Genomic DNA, 17,006 nt, shown 5'->3' on the forward strand with positions numbered 1-17,006 from the left:
GGACTGGAGCATGGCTTTAGCGCAGCTTCCAGCCTCTTAGGATGCATGCAGCATTTAAACAGCATACTTCCAAAGTGACCTGAAGGGGTTTTATTTTGGCCTGTCTTTTCAGGCCCTTAGACACTTTTCTGAGTCAAAAGTATATACATGGTTTCTCCTGGGTATGAATTTTTAAAATGTCATGTAAGTTGTCTTCTCTGAATGAGAATTCTCAACACTGAAATACTTTTAATGGCTTCTGTGGTGATTGCTGCCTCCTTCCCTCAGTGGCCTGGCTGTGGTGGTCAAAACTTAAAAAAAGAAAGTGCTAAGGTAGACTTAATGTTAAAGAAAACAAACATGACCATGGAAGACCTACATAAATTCATCCTAGATGACAAGGAATTCAAAATAATCTAAGATTTCCATACCTTGGATCAAACATTGATCAGAACAGAGGTTGCAGTAAAGAGATCAGAAGAGTAGGAATGAAAAGGGTGGCTATGAAAGTACTAGACAAAATCCTAAAGTGCAAAGATATACAACTGAACAGATTGGGAATAGAAGGCATTTAACAAGATTTATTACTGAATGAACATTTTCAGCATTCAAATAATTTAAATTGCTTCTGCCCTGTGTGTTGCTTGATGATAACCAAGATGTGCTTTCTGGATGAAACATTTTCCACACTTCAGGCAGTTAAATGGTTTCTTTCCTGTGTGTTGCTTGATCCTGAGTGAGGTCTCTTTTCTCAATGGAACACTTCCACATTCCAGATATTTAAATAGTTTCTCTCCTGTGAGTTTTTTGATGACGAGTGAGGTGTGCCTTCAGAGTAAAACTTTTTCCACACTCCAGGCATTTAAATGGTTTCACTCCTGTGTGAATTGCTTGATGACGAGTGAGTTTTGTCTTCTGGATGAAACTTTTTCCACACTCCATACATTTAAATGGTTTGTCTCCTGAGTGAATTGCTTGATGACGAGTGAGTTTTGTCTTCTGAGTGAAACTTTTCCCACATTCCAGGCATTTAAAAGGTTTCACTCCTGTGTGAATTGCTTGATGATAAGTGAGGCTTGTCTTCCGAGTGAAACTTTTCCCACACTCAAGGCATTTAAATGGTTTCTCTCCTGTGTGAGTTGCTTGATGACAAGTGAGATCTCTATTCAGAATGAAACCTTTTCCACATTCCAGGCATTTAAATGGCTTCTCCCCTGTGTGAGTTGCTTGATGACGAGTGAGGTCTCTATTCAGAATGAAACTTTTCCCACACTCTAGGCATTTAAATGGTTTCATTCCTATGTGAATAGCTTGATGATGTGTGAGGTGTGTTTTCCGAATAAAACCTTTCCCACATTCTAGGCATTTAAATGGCTTCTCCCCTGAGTGCATTATTTGATGATAGATGAGGTATGTCTTCCTAGTGAAACCCTTTCCACATTCTGGGCATTTAAATGGTTTCACCCCTGTGTGCGTTACTTGATGATGAGTGAGATGTGTTTTCCTAATAAAAGCTTTTCCACATTCCAGGCATTTAAATGGTTTTTCTCCTGTGTGAAATGCTCGATGATAATTGAGGTTTATCTTCTGAGTGAAACTTTTTCCACACTCCAGGCATTTAAATGGTTTTTCTCCTGTGTGAATTGCTTGATGATAGGTGAGGCTTATCTTCTGAGTGAAACTTTTCCCACACTCTATGCACTTAAATGATTTCTCTCCTGTGTGAATTGCTTGATGATAGGTGAGGTTTAACTTCTGAGTGAAACTTTTCCCACACTCCATGCATTTAAATGGTTTATCCCCTGTGTGAACTGCTTGATGCTGAGCAAGATGAGTTTTACTAATAAAAGCTTTTCCACACTCCAGGCATTTAAATGGTTTCTCTCCAGTGTGAATTGCTTGATGACGAGTGAGGCTTGTCTTCCAAGTGAAACTTTTCCCACACTCGAGGCATTTAAACAGTTTCTCCCCTGTGTGAGTTACTTGATGACGAGTGAGGTTTGTCTTCCGAGTGAAACTTTTTCCACACTCCAAGCATTTAAATGGTCTCTTTCTTGTATGAACATTTTTAAGTGAAATCAGACTGGAGCCATTTGTACACTCACCAGCACTGAAAGATTTCTCCTTTGTTTGGATTCCTCTTTGAAGATTAAGGCTTGCTTTAGACATGAAGCTTCTCCCACGTACAAGACAAAGATATTTATTTCTTTCCTTTCCTTTTTGCATTCTTCCTGGGATTTTGGTTCCATAAACATCATCTTTCTGAGAAGGTTGTGTGGTCCTCCACTCCTCCTCAGTGTCACTTTTTCTTTCCTTCTCTTTTATCTGTTTGCATTTGTTTCTTTGCATCAATGCTTGGCATAATTCCCCTTTATACTTAATCAGTTGCCCATCACTGCCTGGAAAAGAGAGAAAGTACTGCTTAGAACAAAAAAAAAAAAAGAAAGAAAAAGAAAAAGAAACAGAAGGCAAAATGTCAACACTTTTTGTAAGCTAACATCAATAGGAGAAGATCTCAGAGTGGGAGATGGGACTTCAGAGCCTCTCCATTGGTTTGCCTAAGAGATGAGCTCCACTGAGCACTCCTCAATGCTTTCCTTGAAAGGAAGCTGCTTTAAGGAGTTTGGTATATGAATTGGTTACCTCCCATCATCCGACCCCTTAAACACAATTATCTTGGTTTTCGTGTTCTGATCTTCCTTTCTCATTGTAAGCCTCTGGACAGGCAATATCAGGATTGATTCTGATCCTGAGTAAGTTGGGCCAGGAGAAGATGGGAGCCCTGGTGGCGCAGTGGTTAAATGCCTGTACTGCAGCTATTCACTCAAAACTACAAGGTTGCAAGTTCAAGATCAGCAAAAGGGCCCAAGCTCGACTCAGGCTTGCATCCTTCCGAGGTCGCTAAAATGAGTACCCAGATTGTTGGGGGCAAATTAGCTTACGGTTGTAAACCGCTTAGACACTGCTTAGGCGGTATGAAGCGGTATATAAATGAAGCTTGTTTGTTTTTTTGTTTTTCTCACAAATGGAAGATATTGTGCTGGACGGCATTAACACAGAATCAGTATTGTGCAGCAAGTGGTGATATGGCCCTGGATACTCGAGGTCAACTCCCAGCTGTTGCACCCATCAGGTAATGCTAGATGAAGGTAGAAGTACTAATATTAAGAATTTAGAGCATCTATCTATGGACTTAATTTAGGATGTAAAGAATACCAACTAAATATCTGATGCTCTTCCTTTTCAGCTATTTTTTAATTCAATGAGGTACCTCAACAACAAGTTCTGAAGTCATGTGAAAATTAGTTCAGGGAACAAGATAAGGTCCACTTATTTGTCCATGTCTCTGAAATTCATACAGAACATCTGCATGAAATACCTGACCTGAAGGCACAAGAATAATGTGGCCCAGAAGAAAACATTCAGTTGAGGTGGGATTTATATCTCTGTACAGGATGTGATGCAATGCAATGCTGGCTTTCCATTCACGTGAACTAGCCCTGCCTCCACACCAGGTCTTGGTTTTCTCCTTCCTTTTCAAGGAAGACCTGGGGAAATAATGGCTGCCAATGCCTTCAAATCCTCCCCTTTACTTCCCTCACTCCACTGGAATGCTCTGCCTCTCTTTCCATCTTTACAGGATTCAGTGGTAGGAAGAGGACTTAACTACCTAATGGGAGCAAGACGTAGCTGCTTTCTCCTTCTGCCTCCTCACTTGCCCTTAAAAATCCAATCTTTCATTTTTAATGGTGTTTGGACAGAGTCACAGTGGCAGTTAGAGAAGGCAGATCAGGGGAAATATCTCTAGTGGGGCTACCAACACTCCACCTAGTGTTCCACCTGGACCTCACATTAATCATTGTGACTTTGACCAAAAACTGTTAATGAAAGGCTTCCTGGGAGGAAAGGTCAGATATCAGCAAAGCTGAAAGAAAACCATTTAAACTGTTTTAATATATCAAGAGTGAGGAAGCACTCTCAGGGGAGCCTTACCCAGAGAGGACAGGATCCCCAGAATTTCCTCCATCACTTCCCCATGAAGGACTCTTTGGCCTTGGTCCAGTAGGGCCCACTCCTGCTCTGTGAAATACACAGTCACCTCTTTAAATGTCACCTGAAGAAAGAGAACACGATTCTTTCAGATGGTTTAGGAAAATTGAAACCTTTACATGATAATAATAATAATAATAAACGTTTTATTTGTATACCGCCCTTCCATAAGATCAGGGCGGTTTACAGCATTTAAAAATACACAAAATTCCATTAAAAACCATATCAAAAATTACATAAATACACTACACATAAGCAAAAAACAAAACAAAAACAACAACAAATGCCCCTGGGTTAGCCAAACCATTGCCTGTGCGGCCTGTGCGGCGGGGGGGGGCCTGTAGGGACTTAATCGGGGAATGCAATTTGAAACAGGTAGGTCTTCAACTCCCGTTTGAATTGGGCCAGGGAGGTAACTGAGCGGAGCTCTATGGGCAGCGTATTCCAAAGGGCTGGGGCGGCGATGGAAAAAGACCTCCTAGAGGTGGAGGATAACCTCGCCCCGGGGACCCTAAGGAGTTGCTGTCCAGATGTTCTGAGGGTGCGAGGCGGAATGTACGGTGAGAGGCGGTCCTTCAGGTATCCTGGGCCCAAGCCATTTAGGACTTTATAGGTCATCACCAGCACCTTGTATTGCGCCCGGAAGCGAATGGGCAGCCAATGGAGGTTTTTTAAAACCGGTGTTATATGGCTGGCCCTGGACGTGCCAGTGACCAGCCTAGCTGCCATGTTCTGCACCATTTGAAGCTTCCGGGTTTGGTATAAGGGCTGTCCCATGTAGAGTCCATTGCAGAAATTCAGTCTCGAGGTTACCAGGGCATGTACCACAGTTTCTGGGCCAGGTATGGGCGCAGCTGGCGAATAAGCCGAAGCTGATAGCAGGTGCTCTTGACCGTCGCATTCACCTGAGCAGTCAGGCGAAGGGACGAGTCAAGAAGCACCCCCAGACTGCGCACGGAGTCCTTCACAGAGAGCGTGACCCCGTTCAGGACAGGTGGAACCACCGTCATTCCTGGACCAGGGGAACCTATCACGAGTACCTCCGTTTTCTCTGGATTCAGCTTGAGTCGGTTTTCCCTCATCCAGCCCATTACTGACTCCAGACAGGCCACGAGAGGAGAGACGCCATCCTCAGTCACTGCATCAGTCGGAGACATAGAGAAGATTATTTGGGTGTCATCAGCGTACTGATAACCCCGCGCCCCATGTCTCCGGATGATCTCTCCCAGCGGTTTCATGTAAATGTTAAATAGCATGGGAGACAGAATGGCTCCTTGAGGGACCCCAGTTTTAAGGGCCTTCTCATCGGAGCACACGTCTCCCAGCTGCACCATCTGGGACCTCCCGGAGAGGTAGGACCGGAACCACTGGGGCGCAGTGCCCCCGATTCCCACCTCTGCCAGGCGCCCCAGAAGGATACCATGGTCTATGGTATTGAAAGCCGCTGAGATGTCCAAGAGCACCAACAGGGACACGCTTCCCCTGTCGATGCCCAGACGGAGATCATCGACCAAGGCGACCATGGCTGACTCAAGGCCCCTTACAGTGGCACCTTTGAGGGAAGCAAAGAAAAAGAACAAGATTCTATGGGAACCCGGGAGCAGTCAAAGGGAGATGGGCACTCAGACCTTTCTAAGCTCACTTGAAATCCTGTCCCCCTACCTGATATCGTCTTGCAGAAGCTGTTCTGAGCCCATCAGGATAGAGAGATGTGCTTTTACATACAGGCCTAGTCCTTATTCCACCTCCTGTGAAGAACAGAAAAGGAAAGAAAATGTATTCTTCTGTATTCTTTCTCCTTCAGGTACCTCCTAGTCATGTAAATTCAGCCAACACCCTATTGCATGCACAAAAGAAACTGGGAGGTCTTAGTAGAATCAAAATAACTCCAATGTTGGCAGGGGTACACCCCCCCCCCACTAATTAATAAATATATGAAAAGCAAGTAGGCAAGTACATAGAATTAAACAGGCATAAAATGTTCACCAACTTGAAGAAAAAAGCACTCAATTTGGTTGAGAAGGGAATGGAATGAAGAAGTTCAGGTTCCTGGTTGTTCCCTGCATAGTAGCACACACTGCTACACTAGAATGGGCTATCTAATGTTATTTTAATTTGTTGTCTGCCTTATTTTATTGAATGTTAACATGTACAAATATGTATTATATTTAATTATTTTTGTAGAACATATGCCATAGGCAGGTTTATTTTATTTATTTTAATTGATTGTATGTACAGTGCTGTGTACATTTATAGCACTATATAAATAAAGCTTAATATAATGATGACGATGATGATGATGATGATGATGATGATGATGATGATGATGGGCTAGAACAGAATTCCACTCTTTCCTACACAAGACTATATTGTATTGTTTTCTGCAGACATGCTACCGGAACTGGATACTGAAATTGTGGTTCTTCAGTCTTCCTTCACCAGTGTCAATCCTACCAACAAATTTCAGCTGCACAGAAGAGGAGGAAAAGGAAGGTTGGACAAGCATAAAAGGTCATTGTAAAAATATGCTTAACTGTCATAGACTTTGTTAACTAAGGTAGGCCTGTAATTTCAAAGTGCTGATGTAAAATTGTTCAAGTCCTCTAATCCATACTGCCCAGATATTTCAGACATATTTGAGAGAAGGGAGTCAAATAGAAAACTACCCTCTTAGCCCTTACTCATTGAGGAGGACTTTCCTTCTCTGTCCTGTGTGATCCACTTGGGTTGCTGTCTTTGACTGAATTCAGAAGGATACTTCTCCACTTCAGCCATTTCTTCCACAAACAAGTCCTGCAACAGAAGCAGAAACAAGGAAAGAAAAGAAAGAGAGAAAAATCAGGATAGGAAAAGAGGACAAGGCCATGTGATGCATTATCTGCACTCTAGATGTCTTCCAGATAAAAGGTGAGAAGGGTTGCCTAGATTTACATAAGGATAAGGATGATGATTTTATTCATTTGTATACCATGGTTTGGTTTTTTTTTTTTTTGAGTCTGGGATTCAAAGTGGTTTACAGCAATTAGAACAAGTACAAAGGAAAAAAAATAAACATATGCACAAATAATCGTTAAAAAGTAAGATATATACAGAATTGAAACTATTAAAATACAGAGACTAAAAGGCAGATAGAATCATAGAGCTGGAAGAGACCACAAGGGCCATCCAGTCCAACCCCATTCTGCTATGCAGGAAATCCAAATCAAAGCATCCCCGACAGATGGCCATCTAACCTCTGCTTAAAGACCTCCAAGGAAGGAGATTCAACTACACTGTTTTCAGAAGGATGTTTTTATCTAAGGAGGGAGTGAGTCTAACCTGCCTAGGGAGGGAGTTCTAGATTCCATCCTGATGGTAGCCACTGAGAAGGCTCTATCCTAAAATCCCACGAAATACAACCATGAGGGTAGTGGGACCAGAACATACATGACACTCACGTGGGAGGGTACACTCCTTCAAAAAGCAGGAAACCAAGCCAAACAGTGCTTTATAGGACATAATTAGGACTATGAATTGTGGCTGGAACAGAAACAATAACCAGCAAACCTGTTTAAAAAGGAACTAATGGCTTCCCTGTGAACAACCCCAGTTAGCAATCTGGCTGGAAACTGTCTTCTGGGGAAAAAATTCAAAATCCTTGCCAAAACATTAGTATGTCCCCTCAAAATGACCAGGATGAAATGAGCTCACCTGCTCCTCTCCCTGCTTCTCCTCCTCTGCCTGGCTCAGGAGGAAGCCCTCTGCCAAGGCCACTGCTTGGGAGGTTGTCTCCGCTCCACACTCTCGAACCCAGCTCCCCATCTCTGGGGGAAGGACGGCCAGGAACTGCTCCAGGATCACCAGGTCCATCATCTCAGCCTTGGTGTGTCTCTCTGGCTTCAGCCACTGACAGCAGAGATTGTGGAGCTGGCTGCAAACCTCCCGGGGCCCCAAACCCTCCTCCTGGAAGACAAACTGCCTGAAGTGCTGGCGCTGGACCTCAGAACTGAGCATCTTCTCCTCCAAGCTCCTCTGAGTGGTTCCTCCAAAAAGAAGCATGGCTCTTTTGTTCTGTACTTTGACTGAGCAGCGTGAAATCCTCCCCTAACGGATGGCTGACTGAGTTTTAGTTTACCATCAGTGCACTCAGGCATCATCCAACACGCCAAAGACTCACGTTCCTCTTTTACTAGACTTTGTCTCAGGGGAAATTACCAGGGACATCAAGGCCTACAAAGAACACAAGGCATTCTGTGAATGATCTGTTCTGAAGACTCTCTTGAGAGAAGATGATGTTTTACAACTAAATCCAAGCTGAAAAGTGGCTCTTCTCCCTGTACAGAATGTTACCTCCCACTCAAAAATAAGGGGAAAAGCCGCTAACCAAGACCATTACACACATTTACAGTGTGGCATCCTACTTCCACTTGCTTTGTCCACACTGCTTTTCCTTCTTCTTATTCTTAGCACATAGAATATCTAGGTCCTGCAGTGCAACTCTATGGTCACCTTTAACCGAACGTCACACCGAAGGACCTAGAGATTCCTAGAGCCAACACCCCACGAGGCATTTGTAGCTCCTCTGGTGCAACTCTACAGTCAATGTCTGGCAGATGTTGCCCACAGAGTTGCACTGGAGGACCTGCAGATTCCTAGAGAGGTGCTCTCTCAGGTAAAAACATAGTGTTTTAGTTACCTGTGGGTTTTCCACATTCATGGGGGTCCTGTGCCCCCAACCCCAGCAGATGGGGAGGGATGAGTATGTGTATAAACACGCACACACACACACACACACACATATATATATATCAGGATTTATATATAAATAAGAAAGTATATATAAAGAGATCTTGTAGCCCCTTTGAGACTAACTGAAAGAAGTTGACAGCATGAGCTTCATAGACTTTAAGTTATTAAGTCTGTTTGGGTCCAAATGCATCTGAGGAAGTAGACTTTAGTCTAGGAAAGCTCATACTGCCAACTTCTCTCTTTCAGTGAGTCCCAAAGGGGCTACAAAGCTTCTCTGCGTACTGATTTTACAAACTAACACAGCTATTATGCCTTTGAATTTTAAGAGCATGCTCTCTCTCTCTCAGAATAAATATTTCAGTGCAGTGCATCTCTTAGACACATACATATGTACATATCAAATTACACACACACACATATCACAATCTATTCATATACATCTCAGAATATGGATTTATATATTTCAGAATATTTGTATACACACACACACATTTAGAATCTCTCTCTCTTCAGAATATATATTCATATACATCTCAGAATATCTATCTATCTATCTATCTATCTATCTATCTATCTATCTCAGAATCTCTCTCTCTCTGAATATATATACAGTATCGTGATTTATAGAGGTCAGATTAATTGTATACACACACACACACATCTTCAGAACATACATTTATATACACCTGAGACTCTCTCTCTCTCTCTCTCAGAATCTGTCTATATATAGGATTTATATGCCAGAATATTTGTAGACACACACACACATATATATATCAGAATATTTCTCTCTTCAGAATATATATTCATATACATCTCAGAATATCTATCTCATAAACTCTCTCTCTCTCTCTGAATATATGTGTGTGTGTGTGTATATATATATATCAGGATTGACGTCAGAATATTTGTATACACACACACACATCTATTCAGAATATATATTCATATACATCTCAGAATATCTATCTATCTATCTATCTATCTATCTATCTATCTCAGAATCTCTCTCTCTCTGAATATATATATCGAGATTTATAGGTCAGATTAATTGTATACACACACACACACATCTTCAGAACATACATTTATATACACCTGAGACTCTCTCTCTCTCTCAGAATCTGTCTATATATAGGATTTATATGCCAGAATATTTGTATACACACACACATATATATAAAATATCTCTCTTCAGAATATATATTCATATACATCTCAGAATATCTATGTATCTCAGAATCTCTCTCTTTGAATATATATATGTGTGTGTGTGTGTGTGTGTGTATGTGTATCTACATATCAGGATTTATGTCAGGATATTTGTATACACATACACACATTTAGAATCTCTCTCTCTCTTCGGAATATATATTCATATACATCTCAGAATATCTATCTCATAAACTCTCTCTCTCTCTCTGAATATATGTGTGTGTGTGTATATATATATATATCAGGATTGACGTCAGAATATTTGTATACACACACACACATTTAGAATCTCTCTCTCTTCAGAATATATATTCATATACATCTCAGAATATCTATCTATCTCAGAATCTCTCTCTCTCTGAATATATATATCGTGATTTATAGAGGTCAGATTAATTGTATACACACACACACACATCTTCAGAACATACATTTATATACACCTGAGACTCTCTCTCTCTCTCTCTCAGAATCTGTCTATATATAGGATTTATATGCCAGAATATTTGTAGACACACACACACATATATATATCAGAATATTTCTCTCTTCAGAATATATATTCATATACATCTCAGCATATCTATGTATCTCAGAATCTCTCTCTCTGAATATATATATGTGTGTGTGTGTGTGTGTGTGTGTATCTACATATCAGGATTTATGTCAGGATATTTGTATACACATACACACATTTAGAATCTCTCTCTCTCTTCGGAATATATATTCATATACATCTCAGAATCTCTCTCTCTCAGCATATATCTATCTATCTATCTATCTATCTATCTATCTATCTATCTATCTATCTATCTATCTCAGGAGTTATACCTGTGTGTATATATACACACACACACACACACACACACCCTATTTGTCAGCATGTATAGATCTCAGTCTATCTGTCTATGTAATATTATTAGGAAGGAAGGAAGGAAGGAAGGGGCTTTCCTCCTGGCTGGGGCTGGGCGAGGGAGCCAGGCCAGCGCAGGCCCACCTGACGCTGCTCCTCTTTCTTCTCTCACCGACCGCAGCCCTCCTCCTCCTCCTCCTCCTCCTCCGCCTCCCAGAGAGAACGAAGGCCCTGACTCAGGCCCCGCCCCCAAGGCAGCCTCCGAGCCCCGATTGGGCCATCCCTCCCGCCACTCAGAGCCCCGGCCACCAATCAGATCCACGGCCCGCTCAGGGCCCCGTCCTATCAGGGCCCCGCGTTTGAGCGGGTGGGCGGTTGGAGTCAGTTGAGGGAAACTAAAAGAGGGAAGGCAGGCCTCTGGGGAGGAGGAGGCACACTTGGGGCTATTCCCATTGGAGCCACATGAGGCAGCAAACACAAAACGCTCACACAATAAAGATATTACTGTGCACACATACACACACAGAGTGCGTCAGGGGCTGTCCAGACACAGTTTGTGTTCTTCTGGTAGAACCACAGAATCCAGTCCAGCCCCTTCTGCCATGCAGGAACTCCCAGTCAAAGCATCCCTGGGAGACGGCCGCCCAGCCTCTGCTTAAAGACCTCCAAGGAAGGAGACTCCACCATTCTCTGAGGAAGTGTCTTCCACTGTCGGACAGCCCTTTCTGTCAGGAGGGTCCTCCTAATGTCGAGGTGGAATCTCTTTTCCTGGAGCTTGCATCCATTGCTCTGGGTCCTCTTCTCTGGAGCAGCAGAAAACAAGCTTGCTCCCTCCTCACTATGACATCCCTTCAAGTATTTAAACAGGGCTATCATATCTCTCAAGGTGAAATTCCCTATAATTAAGACCTTTTCTCATTTGAATGCCACCAAAGTCAATGATCACTAGCAAACTAGAGTTGACCCATACTTAGGGTTGTCATAAGTCAGGACCTCCAAACCGGGACAAATGTAGGACAAATGTAGGACAACATTTTAAAATGTAGGGCTTTTTTTTTAATGGAGGACATGTGAAAAAAATTGGTGATTTTAAAAAAATGTTAATATAATGTTTCTTAGGCATGATCAAAATGGAGGACACTTTGGCATTATTCCAAGACCAGTGGTTCCCAAACTTCCTAATGCCGTCACCCTTTAATACAGTTCCTCATCTTGTGGTGACCCCCAACCATAAAATTATTTTCGTTGCTACCTCATAACTGTAATTTTGCTACTGTTATGAATCATAATGTAAATTCTGCTTAATTAATAAATATTTAATTATTATCAATAACCAATTATTAATAATTGATAATTAATTACTTTTAATGACTATTAATTATTATTAATTGTTAATATGAATACTATTAATTCCATCCTCCGCTGCTGCCACCCTGCTCTTTCTTGGGAGAAGGCCAAGCAGTGGAGGAGCCTTGAGCAGGGAGACCAATGTCATAACCAGAATGGAGGGAAAGAAACCACCAAATGGAGGACATTCAAGAAAATTGTAGGTGACATTACAAAATAAAAGCTAAAAACAACAATATAAATTCACAAAATATATAAATATAAATGCACCAGAGACGTCCTAATGCCCCTGTATGGCACTGTGCTCCCACCCCCCTCATCCTCCTGGCAGCCCCCTCCTTAGAGGTGAGAGTCAGCTGGAAAAGCACATCTCACTCCAGAAGATAAATATATTGAGCAGTTTGCACTCTATGTCTTTCCAATTTATAACAACAGCTACAAAACTAAATAATGGTAATAGCATATGGGCCATGTAGGTCGAAAACACGGAGATTACCGCACTGCGTTCTGAGAACGTTCTCAGAACGTGATGAGAACGGAACACATTTAAGAATAGCACACGTCTGTGTTCCAATCGGGTTCTGAGAACGTTCTCAATGTGTTCTACATGTGTTCCAGGAGGGTACGGATTGAATGTGTTCCCAGCAAGCTGTAACGTGACGAGAACGTTCCAACAGAGGTGTGTGCGGTATTCTTATCCGTTCTCAAATCCGTTCTCTCATTCCTCCATCTCCTGATTGGCTGAAAGAATGACAGGCAGGGAGGCAGGCAGGCGAGCGACTGCAGTGAGGGAAGGTGTGTGTGTGTGTGTGTGTGTGTGTGGGTGAGGGGGGAAAGAAGGAGGGAGGGAAGGGAGGAAAGTTGGGACAAGGGAGAGAAGAGGAAAGGAGCGAAAGAGAAAGAGAGAGGGAAACAGGGGGCCAGGGCAGAGAGCAAGAGGGAGAGGGTCTGGCTGCTTCTGCGGGGGGGGGGGGGGGGGGGGCTCTGGTGTCATGTCCAGCGGGGCTCCTGTGCCGGCAGCCTGCAGGAGGCAGGGATGGCAGGGATGCCCAGGACCTTCTCCTCCTTGCCTCCAGGAAGGAACCCACAAAAGCTCCTCTGTTTGGAGCACCACACAAAAGCAAGCAAACAACTCCCAGAATTCCATTGCAAAGTGCCAGACAAGAATTAAAGCGGGGAGGGAAGCTCACAGGCCCCACCTGGAATATTGTGGCCAGTTCTGGGCACCACAATTCAAAAAGGACATTGAGAAACTGGAGCGTGTCCAAAGGAAGGCGACTAAAATGGTGAAGGGTCTGGAAACCTTGCCCTACGAGGAACGACTTAGGGAGCTGGGGATGTTTAGCCTGGAGAAGAGAAGATTAAGAGGTGATATGATAGCCCTGTTTAAATATTTGAAGGGATGTCATATTGAGGAGGGAGCAAGCTTGTTTTCTGCTGCTCCAGAGACTAGGACCCAGAGCAATGGGTGCGAGCTACAGGAAAAGAGATTCCACCTCAACATTAGGAGGAACTTCCTGACAGTAAGGGCTGTCCGACAGTGGAATATACTTCTTCCTCGGAGTGTAGTGGCGTCTCCTTTCTTGGAAGTCTTTAAACAGAAGCTGGATGGCCATCTGTCGGGGATGCTTTGATTACATTTCCTGCATGGCAGAAGGGGGTTGGACTGGATGGCCCTTGGGGTCTCTTCCAACTCTATGATTCTATGATTCTATGAAGGCACACATTACATGCGCACACACACAGGAGGCATAAGGGTGACAAGCTGCCCAAAAGGGGAATTGGGATGACAGCAGAGGACTCTTCTTTTCTAACCAGTTTAAAGAGCTGCTATGGCTGCCAGGGCTCTGCCCTTGGCCCAGTCCCTCCCTGGCAACTTGCTTTCCTTAGGCTTGAAGAGACCTGCATGGAGCTCCTCCTTCTTCCCTCCCTTCCCTCCCTCCTTCTTTCCCCCCTCTCTCTCACACACATACACCTTCCCTCACTGCAGTCGCTCGCCTGCCTGCCTGCCTGCCTCCCTGCCTGTCATTCTTTCAGCCAATCAGGAGACGGAGGAATGAGAGAATGGATTTCTCTCGGCTTGAATGGACCTCGGTGGAATATGTTCTGGGAACGGTTTCAAGAAAAAGGAATCGCTGTGCAGTAAAATGCGTTCTCATCACGTTCTGATCACGTTCTAGTTTGCTAATGCGGTAATATCCGTTCCAGGAACGTTCTCATCACGTTATGACACGGAACGTTCTCAGAATGCAGTGCGGTAATCTCCCACATTGCAGAAATAATCCAGTTTGAGGCCAGTTTAACTGTCCTGATTCAATGCTAAGGATTCCTGGGAAGTGTAATTTGTCTCCCTGTCAAAGAGTTCTGGGGCCATAAGAAACTATAGCTCCCATGTTCCCTAGCACTGAGCCAGGGCAGTTAAAGCGGTCTCAAAATGCATTTTTTCTGCAGTGTATTTTGGACCTTACTTTTTAAAAAATAGTCAAGATTTAAATGTTGCTTTAAAAATTAATTCCATCTTCCAGCAGTGAGATGGTTGGAGAGAAAGTGTTACGGGGGAAGGACTGCCAATATATTGAGTGATGCATTCTGGGGTATGTACAATTTGTGGCCAAATAAGTGGCCCTGGGAAGGTCACACTCTCTCAGCCCCAGAGGATGGTAATGGCAACCCCTCTTTCAAGAAACTTGCCAAGAAGACCCCATAAGGTTGTCTAAGGTTTGCCATAAGTTGTAAAGAACTTGAAGACACACAATAGCAGCAAAAAAGTTTGCAATTATTTCATAATTAGTACATAGGAATAGGAACCATTGCACTGTAGTGGTTTGAAAGTTGGACTAGGACTCTGGAGACCTGGGTTTGATTCCCTGCTCTGCCATAAAACCCATTGGGTGACTTTGGGCAAGTCACACTCTCTCAGCCACGGGGAGGGCAATGGCAAACTCTCTCAGCAAATTTTGCCCAGTGTGATTTGTGAATTGAAGACCAGGGTTTGAATTGCCGCTTGGCCATGGAAACCCATTGAGTGGTCATAGGCAAGTCACATTCTCTCAGCCACAGAAGGAGATACTGGCAAAATTACGTCTAAATAAATTGTGGCAACAGGCTTCCCTTAGGGTTGTCATAAGCCCGAAACAACTTGAAGGCACAGAACAACACCAAGAGCACCTCACCACTCTACAGATCAGGATGCAGCCACCATCACATGGGGAGGGAGCCTGGGGGCAGCGGTGGCAGCAGAGGGAGGTGACAGAGCCAGCAGGGCCCAGAACGCAGCCTGACAAACGTTACCTGCTCCGCTGAGGGAAGAGGGAGCAAAGAGGGAGGGGAGGGAGCAAACTTATAGTCCCAGAAGACAGTGGGGCCGGAGGAAAGTTTCCTCCATCGCCACAGAGCAAAGGCTGGTGCCCACAGTGAGGGTGCCGCCTTCCATGGGCTTGGCGGAGACCTGGGTTTGATTCCCTGCTCTGCCATGAAACCCACTGGGTGACTTTGGGCAAGTCACACTCTCTCAGCCTCAGGTGAAGGCAATGGCAAACTTCTTCCAAAGAAATCTGACCAAGAAACCTCCCACGGATAGGGTCACCTTAGGGTTGCCAAAAGTCCAGAAGGACTTGAAGGCACGCAACAACAAAAAACATGGATGTGTGTGTGTGTAAAATGCTGGCTCCCACTGCATGCTTCAATCCACACATGAGGAGGCAGCTGCAGCAGCACCAGACCTCCCCAAGGTACACTGTCACCAGCTCCAGAGCCCCCAGAGCAAGACAAGGAGGAAAGGGCTGAGGGAAGCCCTCCTTCAGACGGTGCCCCTGAGCCAGGCACTCTCTGGCCCCAACTGGGCTGCCTGGCCCACTTCTCTGAGATGGAGGGGAAGCAGGCAGTGGTCTTTACCTTCCTGTCCCCTGTCTCCCCAATGAGCCCCAGCAGCCCAATCCAACCCGGTGCCCTTCTTTCTCCCCTGCTGCTTCTTCTGCTTGCCTGCCTCAGCGGCTTCTCCTGCTTCCCTCCCTTTGCTTCACTTTCGGGTGTAGCTGCAGAGGAAGGGTCTCCGTGGAAATGGAGGACGTTTTGCAATTCCTCCGAGACCCCTCAGAGAGAAGGTTAAAATGTAGGACTTGTCCTAGGAAAAGGAGGATGTTTGGTTTCCCTGGCCTTGGGAGGGGAACAATTGCTTTTCCTCCTCCTCCTCCTGGCCCTTTCCTGCCAGCTGCCAGGACCCCGGGGGGGGGGGGGCTAAGACTCTTAGGCGACCCCTGGGAAAGGGTCCTTCGACCCCCAAAGGGGTCACGACCCACAGGTTGGGAACCGCTGCTCTAGAGCTTTCTGAAACCTTTTGGGTTTCATGAGCTTTGGAGGGCGGACCATTTTAATAGGTCCTCCACCCCCGAGGGGGATATGGGCAGTAGTCTTTAGTCCTACTTTGACCAGAAAATGGTCCGTCCATGACAGAGAAGAGGTATGAATTACCTCTGCCCATGGATATTCCTGTTCCGTACTAAAGACCACACTGAGTGTATTACCAGCAGAATGTGTGGGACCCAAGACTAATTGGGACAGGCCCATGGTAGTCATGGCATTCATGAACTCCCGAGCTGCACCTGCCAGATCTAATGAGCCAGCCTTGAAGGGGATGTTGAGGACCCCCAGGACAAGAAGCCTGGGAGACTCCAGCACCACCTCCGAGACCAGCTGTGTCAGCTCAGCCAGGGAGTCTATAAGGCAACGGGGTGGATGGTAGACCAACAGAATCCCCAGTCTGTCTCTAGCCTTCGAGGTCAGGTAGATGCACTCAATGTGAACTGTTTTCCAGACAGGTTTCCTGGTCAGAGTA

At 44.5% G+C, this 17,006-nt stretch overlaps 1 protein-coding gene across 1 annotated transcript; it reads right to left on the bottom strand.

Annotated features, from left to right (window-relative positions):
* Nucleotides 1-659: 659 nt before the first annotated feature.
* Nucleotides 660-11,030, bottom strand: LOC149320669 (uncharacterized). The gene is made up of 6 exons (XM_089503685.1): nt 10,970-11,030; nt 7,720-8,238; nt 6,711-6,822; nt 5,692-5,777; nt 3,973-4,093; nt 660-2,378 (listed from the first exon to the last, which is right to left on the bottom strand). The coding sequence occupies exons 2-6, from the start codon at nt 8,065-8,067 to the stop codon at nt 760-762; spliced, it is 2,286 nt and encodes a 761-aa protein (XP_089359811.1). The 5' UTR covers nt 8,068-8,238; nt 10,970-11,030; the 3' UTR covers nt 660-759.
* Nucleotides 11,031-17,006: the final 5,976 nt, after the last annotated feature.

This window comes from Sceloporus occidentalis, unplaced genomic scaffold, assembly GCF_023333645.1.
Source record: "Sceloporus occidentalis isolate IW3139 unplaced genomic scaffold, rSceOcc1.0.p SCAF_1, whole genome shotgun sequence".
NCBI lineage: Eukaryota > Metazoa > Chordata > Lepidosauria > Squamata > Phrynosomatidae > Sceloporus > Sceloporus occidentalis.